The sequence below is a fragment of the Haliotis rubra genome, unplaced genomic scaffold (assembly GCF_003918875.1).
Source record: "Haliotis rubra isolate DU_JTF1 unplaced genomic scaffold, ASM391887v1 Scf51, whole genome shotgun sequence".
Taxonomy (NCBI): domain Eukaryota; kingdom Metazoa; phylum Mollusca; class Gastropoda; order Lepetellida; family Haliotidae; genus Haliotis; species Haliotis rubra.
Genome location: NW_025767202.1, coordinates 1,924,869 through 1,949,338, shown reverse-complemented (window position 1 = coordinate 1,949,338; position 24,470 = coordinate 1,924,869). Strand labels below are relative to the sequence as shown.

At 46.2% G+C, this 24,470-nt stretch overlaps 1 protein-coding gene and 1 long non-coding RNA gene across 2 annotated transcripts; one reads left to right on the top strand and one right to left on the bottom strand.

Annotated features, from left to right (window-relative positions):
• Nucleotides 1–2,657: 2,657 nt before the first annotated feature.
• Nucleotides 2,658–6,780, bottom strand: LOC124292221 (gamma-glutamylcyclotransferase-like). The gene is made up of 3 exons (XM_046729276.1): nt 6,582–6,780; nt 3,456–3,598; nt 2,658–3,062 (listed from the first exon to the last, which is right to left on the bottom strand). The coding sequence occupies exons 1-3, from the start codon at nt 6,693–6,695 to the stop codon at nt 2,795–2,797; spliced, it is 525 nt and encodes a 174-aa protein (XP_046585232.1). The 5' UTR covers nt 6,696–6,780; the 3' UTR covers nt 2,658–2,794.
• Nucleotides 3,207–19,544, top strand: LOC124292222. The gene is made up of 3 exons (XR_006902391.1): nt 3,207–3,216; nt 7,332–7,333; nt 19,462–19,544. It is a non-coding gene; the product is annotated as an uncharacterized LOC124292222 (long non-coding RNA).
• Nucleotides 19,545–24,470: the final 4,926 nt, after the last annotated feature.

Sequence of the window (24,470 nt, the reverse complement as noted above, 5' to 3'; positions counted from 1 at the left end):
TAGGATGTTTTATAATAGTTTTTTTCCCTATGACTATTTTTCCATGACTATTTTTCCGTCTACCTATCATCATACCCTTGCTCCTAAGTTTTGTAACCGGGAGCTACAATCTCCGGTTTGATTTAATAAAAATAAGAACATGTTTTATTGTTGATTAATGTTATATTATTTAATGATTTTGAATGCAGTAATATGTATGAATTTATAAATTGTGTGTTAACTGAGTATTTAACTGTAAAGGAAAGTTGTACGTGAGAACCGGGAGCGCAGATAGTAACGGATTACAGACATTAATTGGATGTCCGAGGCTGGGTGACATCGGTCAGTGTAACAAGTTGTAATTGAGTTTTGGGGCCATGGTCAGAGGGAGAATACAACTCGGACCATGTTAGTGGACAAGGGGTGATGTAGCAGGGGATTAATAGAGCCGAGTGACAGTGGCAACACGGTACAAGCCTTGTTCCCTGTCACTAGTACAGGGGCTTATTGTCTATCAAGGTTTAATAATTAGGTATAGCATATGACATCTAAAAATCAGTCCAGCAAAACAGTCAAGTTCTGGGCTTCTGATTTGAAGGATTATGGACTTCGATGTAGGAGAGGTTGGGGATAAAACTAGGGGGAAAAGTTAGGTTCGGGGAGACGGTTTGCGGGACTAACGTTAAGCGGTCAGATGTCGCTGCGCTCCCGGACATTTAGGATTACTTACAGCACGCTTGCTAAATACCTAATTGTTAAGACTATAACCGTTGATACTAAATACAATACCACTAGACGATACACCAAGATTTGACTTTGATTGTTCCTGCTTGTCGTCCACCTGCGAGAAGTTCCAAATTAAAGAACCAGGTTACAGTTTTACCAAAGTGGTAAGGGACTTCCAGCACTTCGGGTTTTTCTCCCCCATTAAGCAGACACACCGTACTACAACTGGTATGAGATCCAAAACATTACCACGATAAACATAACAAATACATGACCATGAACAGCTATTTCTACTTTATTACGTCTCCAGCCTCCACCAATTAAATGTCATACATTGATCCAAGGTGTAAGGTGAGACATCTCTCTATCACCACGTGAAACCAACCGTACTCCACATACCGGTTGCAATAAATTGAGCCGCCATTTCATCATATATATATGAGGGAGCTATAAACTATCATTCAAGTGACTGCACATTAATTAAAATGGCGTCTAAATATCGATTATAAAGGGACGTGTTTTCATGCATGCGCATTAATCATGCAAGGTACGACAAGGTTTCCTTGACCCGCCATGATCTTGATCGAGATCCGGATTTTCTATACTCGTAAACTGTCGGTTGTAGGTTTTAACAACACCTGTTGTATATGTGTTTTTACACTTTCACATATTCCAGCCGTTTAAGCGGGTTCATCTTGGAACATATTATCGCGTGAACACACAATGTCATTTAGAATGTGGTCAAATTCAACAAATGTAATAAATGTATCTTTACATCAGTCGGCAGTTTTCTATACTGATTAACTCGTTCACAGCCCTACATGAGAAACGTTTGGCGTCATTCTTACTGTTGCGTTGACCAGGAAACACGCATGGACCTGGACACTCGCGGATGTAGATGTAGATCATAAGTGAACATATTTGTTGTAACGAAAATCTATGGAAGTGATGTAACCGTACAGCAATGTCAGCATGCATATGTTCTTCTTTTGGGGACCACTTTTTCTCCTCGCCGCACGGAGTCACACATTCTGAACAAACTGCATCTCCCTTTCCATGTGTAAAACAGGGATATAAACTGACATTCACCCGGAGTGAAATCACTGGAGTATGAACATTCAGGACCAAACTCTATCAACACCAGACCTTGGGACTCAACCAGACAGAGGGAGTGCTGTCCCTAATATAAGGCGTTCCTTTCACTGATATTCTAATACATTCATAATTGTATGGACATCAGTTTACATTCATACTTCGACATACGCCTCAAAGAACGAATTAAGACTGTTTGAATCACTATATTCATCCTGCTATATGCTTGTCATTACTCTTCAAGTTGACCTGTGTGCGGGACATGAAGTCTACATAGGTCAGGTCGTCATTAGCTACCGTAGTCATGACTACCGCATACTTCTTCTGTTGTCTGAATTCATTACACGTTTATATCAATAATAGATTCTTTTTTCCTACTTCTGACAGCATATTAGGAATGCATAACGTTCCCGAAAGGTTCGTAAATTACTATTTGTGTATACAGGAGAGTAAAAATACATTTATCATTTGATGTCATTGGTATTAGTTTCAGGAATACAATATACAGCAGCAAAGAGGGATATGTGGTAACGGTACATTCAGGCAGGTTAGGCTCATATCAGTCCAGGGCTCTTGCCCTGTGACTCTGAATAGGATTTCTCCCAGGAAGCACTGTTTAGTCGAATCCAGCAAGAACTCTCCGGAGAATATGGAGACTCCCCAATACTGCAGCCGTCTGTATTATCCAGAGTGTGAGAAGGGATGTGCACCCGTTGGAGAAACCGAGCTCACTCCTGCACTAAGAGATCAGGAGGAGCCAAACCAAGTGCACCGAGAACAATGGAGAATCGGACAACTTTGGAATGCAAGCTGGGCATTTCGAATACGAGGTTTTTATCGAAAACGACAAAATCATGTTCGTTGGCTTGGACATGTCTAAGACTGTATATTCGCCTGTTCCAAAGATTTTTATTGTTGTCATTTTCCATTTTATTATATTAAAGGTTTTTGAACGAACCCTCACTAAGTTCATTTCAGAACCCGCATTTGAATACAGTCAAGCCTCGCCTTTAAGAATCGCCAGGACGTCTTCATACACGGCAATACGCCCCGTATATCCGTTGTCTGGCAGACTCTTCAAAGTCTGGATATACTCCTCCGGAACTTTGCTCTGTTGACCTCCGCGCACTATTACGTCCTTGTACTGCGGCGAAGGAAGCTCCTCCTGACCTTGACCTTCACGCATGGCAAACGCGTAGCAGGTGAACTTGTTACCCCGAAGGTCGCTCACCTCCAGGTCAAGGCCTTGGTGAGTATGTTCCTGGCTGCAGGGATAATAATATGAATGGGTAAGACGTGAGAAAGGTACAGTCGACAAAATCAAGTTTCAAAATGTGTTTTGGGTAAAGGTGTCATAAGCTTAGTAAATGAGTATCTGTCTGTGAGATGCTCTGTTCACTAGTGATGGTATCAGTTTGTGTAATGTCTGAGAACAAGGCAACCTACAAGAAACAAAGTAGGATATTGTCTCTTACGCCAATATATGACTGTTTCACACCATCGTTCTCAGCATAAGTTTCGTAAGTGAAGATTTGTGTAAAAAGTCTGGATTCATTGATGTAGAGAATTACGGAAATACCACACTTGTGCATCAGGTCTTCTGTTGACATAGATCTATAGACGTTTGATGAATATTTAATTTTAGACATGCTGATTACCTGTCCAATTCGGCCTTGACCTTGTCTTCCAACTCCCAGATCACCCCCCAAACATGGCTGCCCGGTGACTTCCGGAGATTAGCGGTTGGCCCATGCCAAACGCCTGGTAAAGGCCAATCACGACAAAACGCAAGACGGTAATTCTGGAATTTTGAAACATTTCAAAAGTCTGTATTTTTTTTATGCGAGCAAAGGACCTCTAAGCGCTTTGATAAAGTCAACGTAGATGCTTTTGGTAACATTGTGACAACAATATCACACATCACCGTTATCAATTTGTATCAGTAGATTGTTCGCTTATTGTGCAGGTGCCCCGGAACGTGGTTATCGGTAATACAATAGGGGATAAATTGGGGCATCGCTCTAATAACAACCATAACATATGTAACAACCATTTGGTGGATATCTCAGAATATATAACGACTCAGCTCTATGGTGAACTACCATACACACATTATTAAGTGAATAACGAATTGCGACTTATCTATATTGATATCAGGATGTCTCAAAACGGGATCAGTCGACAAGATAAACATAGCAAAAGCTTCCTGATAAGCACTGACCACAGTACGCACATTTTAACAATACAAGTGAGGCAAAATAAGATCTGAACAATTGAAATACACCTCTGAAGGTAAGTTGCAAAACCTACAAACACATTCGTTTTAACTGGTACAAACCTGAGCTTGTCTGAACTTCAAACTGACAATGATTATTTTTCGACAGCTAAAGCCTCACCCCATCAACAAATGGTCATCACAAACCTACACATCAAAGTCCAAACCTACACCGAAAGCCCCACCCAAGCAACCCCATCATCAAATGGTCATCACAAACCTACACCGAAAGCCCCACCCCATCAACAAATGGTCATCACAAACCTACACCCAAAGCCCCACCCCATCATCAAATGGTCATCACAAACCTACACCGAAAGCCCCACCCCAGCAACAAATGGTCATCACAAACCTACACCCAAAGTCCCACCCCACAAATGGTCATCAAATGGTCATCACAATCTACAAATGGTCATCACAAAGCACCCAAGCCCCAAGCAACAAATGGTCATCACAAACCTACACCCAAAGTCCCACCCCATCATCAAATGGTCATCACAAACCTACACCCAAAGCTCCCACCCCATCAACAAATGGTCATCACAAACCTACACCGAAAGCCCCACCCCATCAACAAATGGTCATCACAAACCTACACCCAAAGCCCCACCCCATCAACAAATGGTCATCACAAACCTACACCCAAAAGCCCCACCACAGCAACAAATGGTCATCACAATCTACCACCGAAAGCCCCACCCCATCAACAAATGGTCATCACAATCTACACCTGAAAGCCCCACCCAAAGCAACAAATGGTCATCACAAACCTACACCCAAAGCCCCACCCCATCAACAAATGGTCATCACAATCTACACCGAAAGCCCCACCCCAGCAACAAATGGTCATCACAAACCTACACCCAAAGCCCCACCCCATCAACAAATGGTCATCACAAACCTACACCGAAAGCCCCACCCCATCAACAAAAATCACAAACCTCATCACAATCTACACCCAAATGGTCCCACCTACACCGAAAGCCCCAGCATCAACAAATGGTCATCACAATCTACACCGAAAGCCCCACCCCATCAACAAATGGTCATCACAATCTACACCCAAAGCCCCACCCCAGCAACAAATGGTCATCACAATCTACACCCAAAGCCCCACCCCATCAACAAATGGTCATCACAAACCTACACCCAAAGCCCCACCCCATCAACAAATGGTCATCACAAATCTACCCTGAAAGCCCCACCCCATCAACAAATGGGTCATCACAATCTACACCCGTCGGCCCAAAGCCCCACCCCATCATCAAATGGTCATCACACAAACCTACACCCAAAGTCACAAACCAGCCCCCCCCATCAACAAATGGTCATCACAATCTACACCTGAAAGCCCCACCCCATCAACAAATGGTCATCACCCAAAGCCCCCCCATCAACAAATGGTCATCACAACCTACACCCAAAGCCCCACCCCATCAACAAATGGTCATCACAATCTACACCCACCCCATCAACAAATGCCCACCCCATCAACAAATGGTCATCACAAATGGTCATCACACCTACACCCAAAGCCCCACCCCATCAACAAATGGTCATCACAAACCTATCTACACCAAAAGGTCCCACCCCCCATCAACAAATGGTCATCACAAGCTCCCACCCTACACACCCAAAGCCCCACCCCATCAACAAATGGTCATCACAATCTACACCCAAAGCCCCACCCCATCAACAAATGGTCATCACAAACCTACACCCAAAGCTCCCACCCCTACACCCAAAGCCCCACCCCATCAACAAATGGTCATCACAACCTACACTGAAAGCCCCACCCCATCAACAAATGGTCATCACAAACCTACACCAAAAGCTACACCCAAAGCCCCCCCATCAACAAATGGTCATCACAAACCTACACCCAAAGCCCCACCCCATCAACAAATGGTCATCACAAACCTACACCCAAAGCCCCACCCCATCAACAAATGGTCATCACAAACCTACACCCAAAGCCCCACCCCATCAACAAATGGTCATCACAAACCTACACCCAAAGCCCCACCCCATCAACAAATGGTCATCACAAACCTACACCCAAAGCCCCACCCAAGCAACAAATGGTCAAGAAATCTACACCCAAACCCCATCAACAAATGGTCATCACACCCAAATACAAACACATCCAAAAGCAACAAATGGTCATCACAACCTACACCCAAAGTCCCACCCCATCAACAAATGGTCATCACAAACCTACACCGAAAGCCCCACCCCATCAACAAATGGTCATCACAAACCTAAACCCAAAGTCCCACCCCATCATCAAATGGTCATCACAATCTACACCGAAAGTCCCACCCAAGCAACAAATGGTCATCACAAACCTACACCCAAAGCCCCACCCCATCAACAAATGGTCATCACAAACCTACACCCAAACGAAATCGGAGCGTTTACATGAAATCATCAAAGCTTTGTTAATTAATAATGGAATGGAATACCCCCTACCTTTCTTTAATAGTATATGATTTCATACAGTTCTTACCTCCAGCTTGGCAGGACCTCGAAATATCTTTAGAGCTCTAGGGTTGTAGCAGAGCATTCGTTCCTTCAGCATATTGCTGGCGTAGGCGAAGTGGAGGAATCTCCCGGACGTCATGACAGCGTCCGTCACACTCTGCACCAGCGACACTGTAGAGACGCCTTATGCGGGTGCCACCTGCCGGCGTGTGTCGTGTTTCCACGCCTCCTTCCATGACGACTTCATGATCAGAACGAGGTCGTTAACCTGCACAGGTCGCATGGACACAACCCTGAAGGATGGGTGAAAGATGTGAACCCGTTCTAAAGACCGACAAACATCGGAGGATTATGGAGAGGGAAGATGGTCACTCAAGTTTTGTTATGGAATTGGGTACTGGGCGGGTAGAAATGATCTCAGTAAAAAATTTAATTTATAGTTTGTATTTTTGTAAATACTGCAAATATGCAAAGGCATAACCCTTTTCTAAAATGGAATACCGCCAGTCCCTTCTGTCGTGATATAGCTGAATTGTTTATGTGTACGGTCCTAAACAACATGTACTCTTGTTTTCACGATATGATAATAAGGGTCTTGCAAAAACATTTTTGTCCTGATATTAAATAGTCTCATTTTCTGTCAGTATTCATAACGTCCGCGATCCATGAATACGCACATTGTGAGTGTGTTTGGCACGGACTAGTAGACACAACACTCTAAGGACAGGTCATAGTTGGAATTCAAGGCATGGATTTATAGCTCGTTCAGAGATAGCCGTGTACAGCTTGATCCACATTTAAGACACTCGTATAATGCCTCAGCAATATTTTTTATGTCTAGTCATTTTATGATTTTATCACACACAAGTAGGGTGATAGCTGTGTCACACAAAGCGTCACTTGTTGATCTAAGCCCATCCGAATTAGCAAGTGTGTGTGTGTGTGTGTGTGTGTGTGTGTGTGTGTGTGTATGTGTGTGTGTATGTGTGTGAGTGCGAGCGAGTGTGTGTGGGTGTGTGCGTGCGTGCGTGCGTGTGTGTGTGAATGAGTGAGTTGAGTTTTAAGCCGCACTCAGCAATATTCCAGCTATAATATGGCGGCGGTCTGTAAATAATCGACTCTGGACCAGACAGTCCAGTGATCAAAAGCATGATCATCGATCTACGCAAGTGGGATACGACAAGCATGGTTACTGAAGATCAATTCCAACCCGGATCTTCACGGGTTAGAGAGAGAGATCTCGAGCGCGAGAGAGAGTAAGTGTGTCTGTTTGTGTGTGCGTTCGTGCGTGCCAACAAATAGCAACGTCTTCGTCCACAAACTACCAATCACTACAGATCTCAGAACCCCTCCCCATCACTACAGATCTCAGAACCCCTCCCCATCACTACAGATCTCAGAACCCCCTCCCCATCACTACAGATCTGAGAACCCCTCCCCATCACTACAGATCTCAGAACCCTCCCCATCACTACAGATCTCAGAACCCCCCCCACTCACTACAGATCTCAGAACCCCTCCCCATCACTACAGATCTCAGAACCCTCCCCATCACTACAGATCTCAGAACCCTCCCCATCACTACAGATCTCAGAACCCTCCCCATCACTACACAGATCTCAGAACCCCTCCCCATCACTACAGATCTCAGAACCCTCTCCATCACTACAGATCTCAGAACCCCTCCCCATCACTACAGATCTCAGAACCCCTCATCCCTCAGAATCCTCCCCATCAGACAGATCACAGAACCCTCCCCATCACTACAGATCTCAGAACCCCTCCCCATCACTACAGATCACAGAACCCCTCCCCATCTCTACAGATCTCAGAACCCTCCCCATCACGACAGATCTCAGAACCCCTCCCCATCACTACAGATCTCAGAACCCTTCCACATCACAACAGATCTCAGAACCCTCCCCATCACTACAGATCACAGAACCCTCCCCATCACTACAGATCTCAGAACCCTCCCCCATCACTACAGATCTCAGAACCCTCCCATCACTACAGATCTCAGAACCCTCCCCATCACTACAGATCTCAGAACCCCTCCCCATCACTACAGATCTCAGAACCCTCCCATCACTACAGATCTCAGAACCCTCCCATCACTACAGATCTCAGAACCCCTCCCCATCACTACAGATCTCAGAACCCCTCCCATCACTACAGATCAGAACCTCACAGATCCCCCTCCCCATCACTACAGATCTCAGAACCCCTCCCCATCACTACAGATCTCAGAACCCCTCCCCATCACTACAGATCTCAGAACCCTCCCCCATCACTACAGATCTCAGAACCCTCCCCCATCACTACAGATCTCAGAACCTCAGAACCCCTCCCATCACTACAGATCTCAGAACCCTCCCCATCACTACAGATCACAGAACCCCTCCCCATCACTACAGATCTCAGAACCCCTCCCCATCACTACAGATCTCAGAACCCCCTCCCCATCACTACAGATCTCAGAACCCTCCCCCATCACTACAGATCTCAGAACCCCTCCCCATCACTACAGATCTCAGAACCCCTCCCCATCACTACAGATCTCAGAACCCTCCCCATCACTACAGATCTCAGAACCCCCTCCCCATCACTACAGATCTCAGAACCCTCCCCATCACTACAGACAGATACAGATCTAGAACCCCTACCATCACTACAGATCTCAGAACACCTACCAATCACTACAGATCTCAGAACCCCTCCCTATCACTACAGATCTCAGAACCCCTCCCCATCACTACAGATCTCAGAACCCCTCCCCATCACTACAGATCTCAGAACCCTCCCCCATCACTACAGATCACAGAACCCTCCCTCATCACTACAGATCTCAGAACCCTCCCCATCACTACAGATCACAGAACCCCCCCATCTCTACAGATCTCAGAACCCCTCCCCATCCAGATCTCAGAACCCCTCCCCACTACAGATCTCAGAACTACAGATCTCAGAACCCTCCCCATCACTACAGATCTACAGATTTCAGAACCCTCCCCCATCACTACAGATCTCAGAACCCTCCCCCATCACTACAGATCTCAGAACCCCTCCCCATCATACAGATCCCCTAGAACCCCATCACTTTCCACAGATCTCAGAACCCTCCCATCACTACAGATCTCAGAACCCTCCCCATCACTACAGATCTCAGAACCCCTCCCCATCACTACAGATCTCAGAACCCTCCCCATCACTACAGATCTCCAGAACCCTCCCCATCAGTACAGATCTACAGATCCCCCCCCCCCATCACTACAGATCTCAGAACCCTCCCATCACTACAGATCTCAGAACCCTCCCCATCACTACAGATCTCAGAACCCTCCCCATCACTACAGATCTCAGAACCCTCCCCATCACTACAGATCTCAGAACCCCTCCTCATCACTACAGATCTCAGAGAACCCTCCCCATCACTACAGACTCAGAACCCCTCCCCATCTACAGATCTCAGAACCCTCCCCATCACTACAGATCTCAGAACCCCTCCCCATCACTACCAGATCTCTCAGAACCCTCCCCATCACTACAGATCTCAGACCCTCCCCCATCACTACAGATCTCAGAGACCCCCTCCCCATCACTACAGATCTCAGGACCCCTCCCATCACTACACAGATCTCAGAACCCTCTCCCATCACTACAGATCTCAGAACCCCTCCCCATCACTACAGATCTCAGAACCCCTCCCCATCACTACAGATCTCAGAACCCTCCCCATCACTACAGATCTCAGAACCCTCCCCACCACTACAGATCTCAGAACCCCTCCCCATCACTACAGATCTCAGAACCCCTCCCCATCACTACAGATCACAGAACCCTCCCCATCACTACAGATCTCAGAACCCCTCCCCATCACTACAGATCTCAGAACCCCTCCCCATCACTACAGATCTCAGAACCTCCCCATCACTACAGATCTCAGAACCCCTCCCCATCACTACCACAGATCTCTAGATTCTAGTCTCCCTCCCCACTCACAGATCTAGAACCACATCACTAGAGATCTCAGAACCCCTCCCAACAGATCTCAGTAAGCCTCATCACTACAGATCACAGAACCCCTCCCCATCACTACAGATTTCTCAGAACCCTCCCATCACTACAGATCTCAGAACCCCTCCCCATCACTACAGATCTCAGACCCCTCCCCCATCACTACAGATCTCAGAACCCTCCCCATCACTACAGATCTCAGAACCCCTCCCCATCACTACAGATCTCTCAGAACCCCTCCCCATCACTACAGATCTCAGAACCCCTCCCCATCACTACAGATCTCTTCAGAACCCTCCCATCACTACAGATCTCAGAACCCCTCCCCCCATCACTACAGATCTCAGAACCCCTCCCCATCACTACAGATCTCAGAACCCCTCCCCATCACTACAGATCTCAGAACCCTCTATATCATCACAGATCACAGAACCCCTCCCCATCACTACAGATCTCAGAACCCCTCCCATCACTACAGATCTCAGAACCCCTCCCCATCACTACAGATCTCAGAACCCCTCCCCATCACTACAGATCTCAGAACCCCTCCCATCACTACAGATCTCAGAACCCTCCCTCATCACTACAGATCACAGAACCCCTCCCCCATCACTACAGATCACAGAACCCCTCCCCATCACTACAGATCTCCCCCTCCCCATCACTACAGATCTCAGAACCCCTCCCCATCACTACAGATCACAGAACCCCTCCCCATCACTACAGATCTCAGAACCCCTCCCCATCACTACAGATCTCAGAACCCTCCCCATCACTACAGATCTCAGAACCCCTCCCCATCACTACAGATCTCAGAACCCCTCCCCATCACTACAGATCTCAGAACCCCCTCCCCATCACTACAGATCTCAGAACCCCTCCCCATCACTACAGATCTCAGAACCCCTCCCCCATCACTACAGATCTCAGAACCCCCCTCCCCATCACTACAGATCTCAGAACCCCTCCCCATCACTACAGATCTCAGAACCCCTCCCCATCACTACAGATCTCAGAACCCCTCCCCATCACTACAGATCTCAGAACCCCTCCCCATCACTACAGATCTCAGAACCCTCCCCCATCACTACAGATCTCAGAACCCCTCCCATCACTACAGATCTCAGAACCCCTCCCCATCAGTACAGATCTCAGAACCCCTCCCCATCACTACAGATCTCAGAACCCTCCCCCATCACTACAGATCTCAGAACCCCTCCCCCATCACTACAGATCTCTCAGAACCCCTCCCCATCACTACAGATCTCAGAGAACCCTCCCCATCACTACAGATCTCAGAACCCCTCCCCATCACTACAGATCTCAGAACCCTCCCCCATCACTACAGATCTCAGAACCCTCCCCATCACTACAGATCTCAGAACCCCCTATCACTGCAGATCTCAGAACCCTCTCCCCATCACTACAGATCCTCAGAACCCCTCCCCATCACTACAGATCTCAGAACCCCTCCCATCACTACAGATCTCAGATCCATCACTACAGATTCAGAACCCCTCCCCATCACTACAGATCTCAGAACCCTCCCTCCCCATCACTACAGATCTCAGAGACCCTCCCCATCACTACAGATCTCAGAACCCCTCCCCATCACTACAGATCTCAGAACCCCTCCCCATCACTACAGATCTCAGAAAGAACTCCTCCATCACTACAGATCTCAGAACCCCTCCCCATCACTACAGATCTCAGAACCCCTCCCATTCACTACAGATCTCCAGAACCCCTCCCATCACACAGATCTCAGAACCCCTCCCCATCACTACAGATCTCAGAACCCCTCCCCATCACTACAGATCTCAGACCCCTCCCCCCATCACTACAGATCTCAGAACCCCTCCCCATCACTACAGATCTCAGAACCCCTCCCCATCTACAGATCTCCTCAGAATTTCCCCTCCCCATCACTACAGATCTCAGAACCCCTCCCCATCACTACAGATCTCAGAACCCTCCCCATCACTACAGATCTCAGAACCCCCTCCCCATCAGATCTCAGAACCTTCCTCCCCATCACTCACAGAACCCCTCCCCATCACTACAGATCTCAGAACCCCCTCCCCCATCACTACAGATCTCAGAACCCCTCCCCCATCACTACAGATCTCAGAACCCCCTCCCCATCACTACAGATCTCAGAACCCCTCCCCATCACTACAGATCTCAGAACCCCTCCCCATCACTACAGATCTCAGAACCCTCCCCATCACTACAGATCTCCAGAACCCCTCCCCATCACTACAGATCTCAGAACCTCCCTCCCCATCACTACAGATCTCAGAACCCCTCCCCATCACTACAGATCTCAGAACCCCTCCCCATCACTACAGATCTCAGAACCCCTCCCATCACTACAGATCTCAGAACCCTCCCCATCACTACAGATCTCAGAACCCTCCCCATCACTACAGATCTCAGAACCCCTCCCCATCACTACAGATCTCAGAACCCCTCCCATCACTACAGATCTCAGAACCCCTCCCCATCACTACAGATCTCAGAACCCCTCCCCATCACTAGCAGATCTCAGAAACCCTCCCCATCACTACAGATCTCAGAACCCCTCCCCCATCCATACAGATCTCAGAACCCTCCCCATCATCTACAGATCTCCAGAACCTATAGATTCTCCCCATCACTACAGATCTCACAGAACCCTCCCCATCATCACTACAGATCTCCGAATCCTCCTCCCCATCACTACAGATCTCAGAACCCTCCCCCATCACTACAGATCTCAGAACCCTCCCCATCACTTCACAGATCCTCCCCAGAACCCTCCCCATCACTACAGATCTCAGAACCCCTCCCCCATCACTACAGATCTCCAGAACCCTCCCCATCACTACAGATCTCAGAACCCCTCCCCATCACTACAGATCTCAGAACCCTCCCCCATCACTACAGATCTCCAGAACCCTCCCCATCACTACAGATCTCAGACCCCTCCCCCATCACTACAGATCTCCAGAACCCCTCCCCATCACTACAGATCTCAGAATCCTCCCCATCACTACAGATCTCAGAACCCTCCCCCATCAGTACAGATCTCACAGCCCCTCCCCATCACTACAGATCACAGAACCCCTCCCCATCACTACAGATCTCAGAACCCCTCCCCATAACTACTGGATCTCAGAACCCTCCCTATCACTACAGATCTCAGAACCCTCTCCATCACTACAGATCTCAGAACCCCTCCCCATCAGTACAGATCTCAGAACCCCTCCCCATCACTACAGATCTCAGGACCCTCTCCATCACTACAGATCTCAGAACCCTCCCCATCACTACAGATCTGAGAACCCCTCTCCATCACTACAGATCTGAGAACCTTTCCCCATCACTACAGATCTGAGAACCCTACCCATCACTCAGAGATCTCCGAACCCCTCCCCCATCACTACAGATCTCAGAACCCTCTCCCCATCACTACAGATCTCAGAGCCCCCTTCCCATCACTACAGATCTCTCAGAACCCCTTCCTATCACTACAGATCTCAGAACCCTCCCCATCACTACAGATCTCAGAACCCTCCCCCCATCACTACAGATCTCAGAACCCCCTTCCCATCACTACAGATCTCAGAACTCCCTTCCCATCACTACAGATCACAGAAGAACTCCCCATCACTACAGATCTCAGAACCCTCCCATTACTACAGATCTCAGAACCCCTCCCCACCAGTACAGATCACAGAACCCTCCCCACCACTACAGATCTCAGAATCCCTCCCCATCAGTACAGATCACAGAACCCCTCCCCATCAGTACAGATCTCAGAACACCCCCCATCACTACAGATCTCAGTGACCCCTCCCCATCACGACAGATCTCAGAACCCCTCCCCATCACTACAGATCACAGAACCCCCTCCCCATCACTACAGATCTCAGAGACCCCTCCCCATCACTACAGATTTCAGAACCTCCCCATCACTACAGATCTCAGAACCCTCCCCCATTACTACAGATCTCAGAACCCTCCCCATCACTACAGATCTCAGAACCCCTCCCCATCACTACAGATCTCAGAATCCCTCCCCATCACTACAGATCTCAGAACCCTCCCCATCACTACAGATCTCTCAGAACCCCTCCCCATCACTACAGATCTCAGAACCCCTCTCCCCATCACTACAGATCTCAGAACCCCTCCCCATCACTACAGATCTCAGAACCCCCTCCCCATCACTACAGATCTCAGAACCCCTCCCCATCACTACAGATCTCAGAACCCCTCCCCATCACTACTTATCTCAGAACCCCACTCCCCATCACGACAGATCTCAGAACCCCTTCCCATCACTACAGATCTCAGAACCCCTCCCTATCACTACAGATCTCAGAACCCCTCTCCATCACTACAGATCTCAGAACCCCTCCCCATCAGTACAGATCTCAGAACCCCTCCCCATCACTACAGATCTCAGGACCCCTCTCCATCACTACAGATCTCAGAACCCCTCCCCATCACTACAGATCTGAGAACCCCTCTCCATCACTACAGATCTGAGAACCTTTCCCCATCACTACAGATCTGAGAACCCCTACCCATCACTAGAGATCTCCGAACCCCTCCCCATCACTACAGATCTCAGAACCCTCTCCCCATCACTACAGATCTCAGAGCCCCCTTCCCATCACTACAGATCTCAGAACCCCTTCCCATCACTACAGATCTCAGAACCCCCTCCCCATCACTACAGATCTCAGAACCCCTCCCCATCACTACAGATCTCAGAACCCCCTTCCCATCACTACAGATCTCAGAACTCCCTTCCCATCACTACAGATCACAGAAGAACTCCCCATCACTACAGATCTCAGAACCCCTCCCCATTACTACAGATCTCAGAACCCCTCCCCACCAGTTACAGATCACAGAACCCCTCCCCACCACTACAGATCTCAGAATCCCTCCCCATCAGTACAGATCACAGAACCCCTCCCCCATCAGTACAGATCTCAGAACACCCCCATCACTACAGATCTCAGAACCCTCCCCATCACGACAGATCTCAGAACCCCTCCCCATCACTACAGATCACAGAACCCCTCCCCATCACTACAGATCTCAGAACCCTCCCCCATCACTACAGATTTCAGACCCCTCCCCATCACTACAGATCTCAGAGACCCCTCCCCATTACTACAGATCTCAGAACCCTCCCCATCACTACAGATCTCAGAACCCCTCCCCATCACTACAGATCTCAGAATCCCCTCCCCATCACTACAGATCTCAGAACCCCTCCCCATCACTACAGATCTCAGAACCCCTCCCCATCACTACAGATCTCAGAACCCCCCCCCCATCACTACAGATCTCAGAACCCTTCCCCATCACTACAGATCTCAGAACCCTCCCCATCACTACAGATCTCAGAACCCTCCCCATCACTACTTATCTCAGAACCCCTCCCCATCACGACAGATCTCAGAACCCCTCCCCATCACTACAGATCTCAGAACCCCTCCCCATCACTACAGATCTCAGAACCCTCCCCATCACTACAGATCTCAGAACCCTCCCCATCATCACTACAGATCTCAGACCCCTCCCCATCACTACAGATCTCAGAACCCTCCCCCATCACTACAGATCTCAGAACCCCTCCCCATCACTACAGATCTCAGAACCCCTCCCCATCACTACAGATCTCAGAACCCTCCCCATCACTACAGATCTCAGAACCCCTCCCCATCACTACAGATCTCAGAACCCCTCCCCATCACTACAGATCTCCAGAACCCTCCCCATCACTACTTCTATCTCAGAACCCCTCCCCATCACGACAGATCTCAGAACCCCTCCCCATCACTACAGATCTCAGAACCCTCCCCATCACTACACATCTCAGAACCCCTCCCCCATCACTACAGATCTCAGAACCCTCCCCCATCACTACAGATCTCAGAACCCTCCCCCATTACTACAGATCTCAGAGACCCCTCCCCATCAGTACAGATCACAGAACCCTCCCACCACTACAGATCTCAGAATCCCTCCCCATCAGTACAGATCACAGAACCCCCTCCCCATCAGTACAGATCTCAGAACACCCCCCATCACTACAGATCTCAGGAACCCTCCACATCACTACAGATCTCAGAACCCCCTCCCCATCACTACAGATCACAGAACCCCTCCCCATCACTACAGATCTCCAGAACCCTCCCCATCACTACAGATCTCAGAGAACCCTCCCCATCACTACAGATCTCAGAACCCCTCCCCCATCACTACAGATCTCCAGAACCCCTCCCCATCACTACAGATCTCAGAATCCCTCCCCCCATCACTACAGATCTCAGAACCCCCTCCCCATCAGTACAGATCTCAGAACCCCTCCCCATCACTACAGATCTCAGAACCCCTCCCCATCACTACAGATCTCAGAACCCCCTCCCCATAACTACAGATGTCAGAACCCCTCCCTATCACACTACAGATCTCAGAACCCCTCTCCATCACTACAGATCTCAGAACCCCTCCCCATCAGTACAGATCTCAGAACCCTCCCCATCACTACAGATCTCAGGACCCTCTCCATCACTACAGATCTCAGAACCCTCCCCATCACTACAGATCTGAGAACCCCTCTCCATCACTACAGATCAGGGAACCTTTCCCCATCACTACAGATCTGAGAACCCCTACCCATCACTAGAGATCTGAACCCTCCCCATCACTACAGATCTCAGAACCTCTCCCCATCACTACAGATCTCAGAGGCCCCCTTCCCATCACTACAGATCTCTCAGAACCCCTTCCCATCACTACAGATCTCAGAACCCTCCCCATCACTACAGATCTCAGAACCCTCCCCATCACTACAGATCTCAGAACCCCTTCCCATCACTACAGATCTCAGAACTCCTTCCCATCACTACAGATCACAGAAGAACTCCCCATCACTACAGATCTCAGAGAACCCTCCCCATCACTACAGATCTCAGAACCCCTCCCCATCACTACTTATCTCAGAACCCTCCCATCACTACAGATCTCAGAACCCTCCCCATCACTACAGATCTCAGAACCCCTACCAATCACTACAGATCTCAGGAACAAACTACCAATCACTACAGATCTCAGAACCCCTCCCCATCACTACAGATCTCAGAACCCTCCCCATCACTACAGATCTCAGAACCCATCCCCATCACTACAGATCTCAGAAACCCTCCCCATCACTACAGATCACAGAACCCCTCCCCATCACTACAGATCTCCGAACCCCTCCCCATCACTACAGATCTCAGAACCCCTATCCATCTCTACAGATCTCAGAACCCTCCCCATCACTACAGATCTCAGTACCCCTCCCCATCTCTACAGATCTCAGAACCCCTCCCCATCACTACAGATCTCAAAACAACTCCCCATCGCTATAGATCTCAGAACCCCTCCCCATCACTACAGATCTCAGAACCCCTCCCCATCTCTACAGATCTCAGAACCCTCCCCCATCACTACAGATCACAGAACCCTCCCCATCACTACAGATCTCAGAACCCCTCCCCATCACTACAGATCTCAGAACCCCTCCCCATCACTACAGATCTCAGAACCCCTCCCCATCACTACAGATCTCAGAACCCCTCCCCATCACTACAGATCTCAGAACCCTCCCCATCACTACATATCTCAGAACCCCTCCCTTCACTACAGTTCTCAGAACCCCTCCCCATCACTACAGATCTCAGAACCCCCTACCCCATCACTACAGATCTCAGAACCCTCCCCATCACTACAGATCTCAGAACCCTCCCCATCACTACAGATCTCAGAACCCCTCCCCATCACTACAGATCTCAGAACCCCCCTCCCCTTCCCTACAGATCACAGAACCCCCTATCCATCACTACATATCTCAGAACAAACTACCAATCACTACAGATCTCAGAACCCCTCCCTATCACTACAGATCTCAGAACCCCTCCCCATCACTACAGATCTCAGAACCCCTCCCCATCACTACAGATCCGCTCCTCTGATTGTCATTGATGGCAAAGTGACAATATATTGCAATTTATTTATTTACCACTACTCAGCCCTAGTTAACTTGCAGCTCACGTGTCAGTGTGGATTAAATACAGCAACACAGAATGGGGATGGTGATGGTAACCCAGTGGGGCATATGTTCATTCCTCATGCCGAACACCCGGGTAAATTCCCCTCAGTCTAATTCATATTTCCCCCGTCACGATATTGAGATACTATTTCTAAAAAAAACGACTCACTCGCTCACGAAAACAAAATTACCTTGGTACACACTGATGCCGCGAGAAACAGTTAACCGAACTTGGAACAATTGTTTTAACAAGGAACAGGCTATGGAACAGGGAACAGCTACGTAATGGGCACAGCTCATGTAACAGGGAACAGCTTATATCACAGAGGCCAGCTTATATAACATGGAACAGGTGTGTCAAAGGGGGGTGGTATCCTCTTTTGCCAGTCAAGCAAGTTGTTTATTTAAGGAGTAAGAGGACTGGGTTTGTTTGTTTAACTGATCCCACACGGCCTTCTCTAGTAGAGGGAATGATTTTGGTTCAGTTATTACATTGCTGTTAACAATAGGGCTAAAATTGGGCTTATCAGTTTCAATTTTGACATCTTTTGGTTTTGCTGAAATATGGTACAAACAGGAATTCACCCAAATGTTCTACCTGTAATCAAACAAAGAATTGACGATCAATCTTATCAATGTATAGTTGGACAGATATCTAGTTCAAGGAAATGTATTATCTATCAGCATATCATAGATTGTTGTTCTCTGCAATATTATTTAACAAAACCTATTCCTCTAATTTATAGAAAATACTTATCAAAATTTCTCTTTCGATGTTGAAGACGAGTTTCACTCTGTTTTGATTTGTCCTCTACATGTAAATGTCAGACAAAAATATATTAAGCCATATTACTGGAAAATCCATCTGTCAAACAGTTGTGCAGTCTTGGTAAATATTTATAATGCTGTGGTAGGATACCAAGGGTCATAACTGGGTTGACTTTGTGATCCGAACCTATCATCACAGGCAGCCTAGGCGTCTGACGTCATCGCTTTGATTCAGGGGTATCATGTATGTTAGAAAACCATGTTGCCGTGATACGAACAAAGGTTTTGGAGTGCATATATGCATGTATGTTTAATCAACTTCATAAAAAGCAGATGACAAAACCTACTAAACCTTTCATTTGATTAAATAGAGAATTGATGAATACTAAAACCAGGTGATGTGTGTATTGTACTAATCACTAATCGTTTACCTAAGGGCAGCCACAGCTGGCATTACGCACAAATCAATAACGTAAGCACGCAGTCATCAGAATGAGCGGGTTTGAGTCACTACTTGGAACGTCAGTGTTGCATATGGTTTAAACATATCTATTTCATGAAAAAGCAAAGACAGAATTTTCATGAACTGGATTGGTAAACAAGCTCAAAAGAACTTATATGAAGACCGCTCCAATATACATAGATATATAAAACAGTATCATGACAAGAAAAGATGATATCTAAAATGAAAGTAGATGGTATGGCATGTCGTCGGAAAATTAAAATCATGATGGTTGTATACATTTATGGCATCTGCAGTCGGGATCCATAGTAGTATAGCTTTGACAATTATAGGTTTTAGTGTATGACTTGCTCAGTTAAAGCGCCTAGTTTCAATTATAAATAGACGGACTGATTTTAAGATATGTGATTGAATTTGTGGGTCCATGGAAGACGTTCCGTATAAGATTGTTTCTAATGAAAAGCCATTGGTATAATAAAATTTGTTTATTCTTACAGCATCAAATCTGGGACATACAAAGAAATGGCCTTGATTGTTAGCGCTATGAGCATACCTAGTGTGGAGTTTGGCGCTATATAAATGGACACATTATTATTATTATTATTAAATAATGGCGTGCATCTTCAGTAGGGTGGCCACACAAACAATCTGCTCTCTCTGATATATGTCTGTTGTGTTTGTCAGCGTTGAAATCGCTACATCCTAACCTTAAGCGACAGTGGAGGATTTGACAAACTCTTGAACCTATATTTGGATCGAAATGAATGACTTTATCTCTATGACTTAAAGCAGATTTAAAATCATTGATGTCTGTAAGAGATTTAACATTTTGCGGTAAAGCATTCCATAAACTTACAGCGTCCGGTAGAAATGAATTGTCATATAGAGCAGTACGGCAGGCAATAGTTTGCAAATGCGATGCGTTACGTAACGGATAGTTACTGACTTGAGAGACAAAGGGAGGGACGAGTTCGTTTAGATAGTGGGGTAATCTGTTATGATACATTTTGAAAATGTGATTAGTTTAGCTATTCTTCTTCTTTAGCGAAGAGAAACAGAGGATGTTTCGGCGTAGATTTTATCGTGACTGCTGCCGCGAACAGCTCCACATATCGTACGTAACGCGTCTAAGTGCATGTTTTCAAAGATTGTTGCTTAAGTTTTGGTACAATTGTCATAAATATGGCTACAGTAGTCAAAGATCGGAAGTATAAACGACGTATACATAGGATTCAGGGTGTTTCTCGTTAGTCGATATTTAAGGCTTCTTAAGCAATTTATCATGGGGATGACTCTCTTAACGATATCGTTTATATGTATATCCCATGTACAACCGTTTTGAAGAGTTATACCTAAATATTTATGGCTCGAAGTTTCTTCAATTCGAACGTCGTTGAAAAACAAGCTTGGATGAGGATTTGAATTTGGTTTCCTACTGAATAAGACAGTTTTAGTTTTAGATGGGCTGAAATCGATTTTCCAGGTTTTTGCCCAGTTTGCTATTTTTAGTAGATCATTATTCAGACTAAACGCCGCTACGTAAGGGTCATCTATTATTACATAGATAGAAGTATCATCTGCAAATAATCGTATATTACTGTCAATGCCTTCAACAATATCATTTATGTAGACCAAAAACAGAAGTGGTCCTAGAACAGAACCCCGCGGGACGCTAGCTTTTACCGGTTTAATATTAGAACTATAACCATTTATGACTACACGCTGGGATCGATATTCTAAATAACTTTTAAACCATTGTAATAGTGAACCATCGATTCCACATGATTTTAACTTAGGCACGAGACCTTTGTTCCATACTCGATCAAAAGCTTTGCTGATATCGCAAAATACTGCACGTATTTCCTTACCTTCGTCCATTGCCTTGGCTATGAAATTATACAAATATGTCAACTGATTCACTCAAGAGTGCCCTGGGATGAAACCTGACTGTAAATTGGATAAGATGTTATTGTCTCTGAGATAGTTGAAAACACATCGCTCAAATATTTTAGATACACAACTAGTTAAGGCTACTGGTCTGTAACTTGTACAATCATTTACACTTCCCTTTTTGTGAATCGGTATAACGCTTACTTCTTTCCAAACTGCCGGGAAAACGCGAATATTCACAAAACGCCCAGCTAGACAGCCAGACCGCCAACTTATGTTAGCTACCTGCCGTGTCAGAAAGCTTCCCATAAACACTGGTAAATTGAAAGGACACACTCTTTGCAAATGATAACACCACATCAAGTTGCATTTCAAGTATCCTATTTATAACGATTGTTTCAGGAATTCTTACCCACAAAAATATAGCATAATTATACCATGCCTGTCACGGCTGTACTTTACACAATCTTTTTTTCGCGGTTTCGGTTGTTTATAATATGAGATTTTTGCGTATCGGACCGACATCGTTGCAGTGTTTGGAGAAAACGCTTGTTGTAAGCTGTCATTGGCTGCCATGAGTCGCTCTCATGTCAGCATCATGTCAATTTGTATTAACTTTAAACAATTTCGTATTCGTATATTTCACAACTGCGGTTTAAATAAACGGAACGATCATCGGGCGAGCATTTTTTAAAAGTGAGCTGTCACGAAATCATCCCGTATCTGACGGTCGAGGAACGTATATCCATTGCTTGCTTCCAGTAAACTGAAACAAGTCATAGACAGTGTATGGTATCAAGGTGTTGTGTTACTTATATCAGCTCTGCTTTCTTATCACCGACCAACCCTAATCTTTATGCACACATTGAAGCATGCCAAATCCGATTCCAAATCTGTAATCATTTTCTGAAATGAGATTGGATAGTTGTCGTCACAGAGGAGCATGTCTCGCCATTCGAAACTGTGTACTTGAAGTGAAGTGAGGGAGCTATGACTAAAGACATTAAGGCCCAGTGTGTTATTTTATGTGCGCATCCTGAAATCGTGGCAGGTAAAGTTTTTCATCAAATTATTTGTCAGTATATTCCAGTACCAATTTGACTCCTAATCATTCCATTTACCATCACACGTCCTATGATTCTACACCAACTACAAAACAGTCACATCGGGTACTCAGACAGTTGAGTAGGACACGTACACGATTGGCACTTTCACCGACTAAAAAACGTACAGCTCGCTCGGTCGGCAAAACACCTATCGAAACAAGATACTTTCCGAAGTAAAGCTTAGGGTAGGAGATGAAACTGATTGTTAGCAACTTCCGTGCATTTATATGATGGTATGCTGAGAGACCTGATTTGCTTAACTCCCACTCACACCTTCATGACGGGCATTCTGTTAAGGTTCAAGTTTAGACCATAAAGTGATGGAGATCCCGAGCTTCCATGTAGATATGGAGACATGCAATCACTGGTAACCATGGAGACATGCAATCACAGGTAACTGAGACCATGGAGACTGAGCACCCAAACCGTCTCACTACTGGCATATATTGCCAGATATCAACTAATAGATGAACTAATAGACTGCATGTTTCTTCAGGAGAACGTTAAACAGCTTCGTGACCAACTGGACAGCCTCGTTTTGGACCTTCGTCATTTTCATCGATTTGTTGGAGCAGTTCAAAATGTATATTCCTTGAAATTCCTTCAGCATGGGCTGCAATATTACAAATCTCGGACAATTTCAAATGGCTGATTTCTTTTATATAATATGTCCGTTATCCTTCTTTTGACATGATCCCAACAATGTTTATTCTAGTCTCAGATTGATCATGTCAGGAATCCATGGCGACTTACTAAACTTCCATGTTTTCACTGATCTGTTCATCATCCATCAGCACTTCTCATCACGTGACAATACTGCTTCATCACGTGACAATGCCGGTTAGGTGCGTGACAAAACTGCTTTTAATGCGACAATGCTGCTTTATCATATGACCCATTTGTAACCACTCGCCTTTTTCCGTAACGTCCAAGAAGACACTTCTCCCTTCTCGATGAATTTTATGTGCGAAAATACAACAAACCAGTCAGAATGCACATAAAAATCCCAAGTATTTCAATTAAACTTGTTTAAACTTGTTTAAATGAATGTGAAAAAATATACTATAATTTAAAAGTAAACGAGACTTACCTGGAAGGTGAAGTTTAATTCTAATTCCACCGATGTATGAAGTACTGAGGGATTACATGAAGTATGCGCATGCGCTCAGTAATCAGTCTTTAAAGTAGAAATTTGATTCCTTGTGCTAAAAGGGTTGGGAGTTGAGGGCACATAATACCTCAATACTCCATACATCGGTGGAATTAGAATTAAACTTCACCTTCCAGGTAAGACTCGTTTAATTTTAAAATTCCACCTCAGTATTCTGTATTATCGGAATCACGTGAGATTTTGGAGAGGGAATCAAATTTCTGTAAAGTATCAGTCAAGAAGGTGATTGTTCCAATTATCAATGTTTTACTATATGAACATGTATCAGCAACCAACAGCCATTCCAACTTAACACATCATCAGTCAGCATATGGACATACTTTAGGAAGAGTACATGACAATCACTCTCAGAGTAATTAATACATAGCTTCACGTTACAGTTCCAGATTTTCATGTTC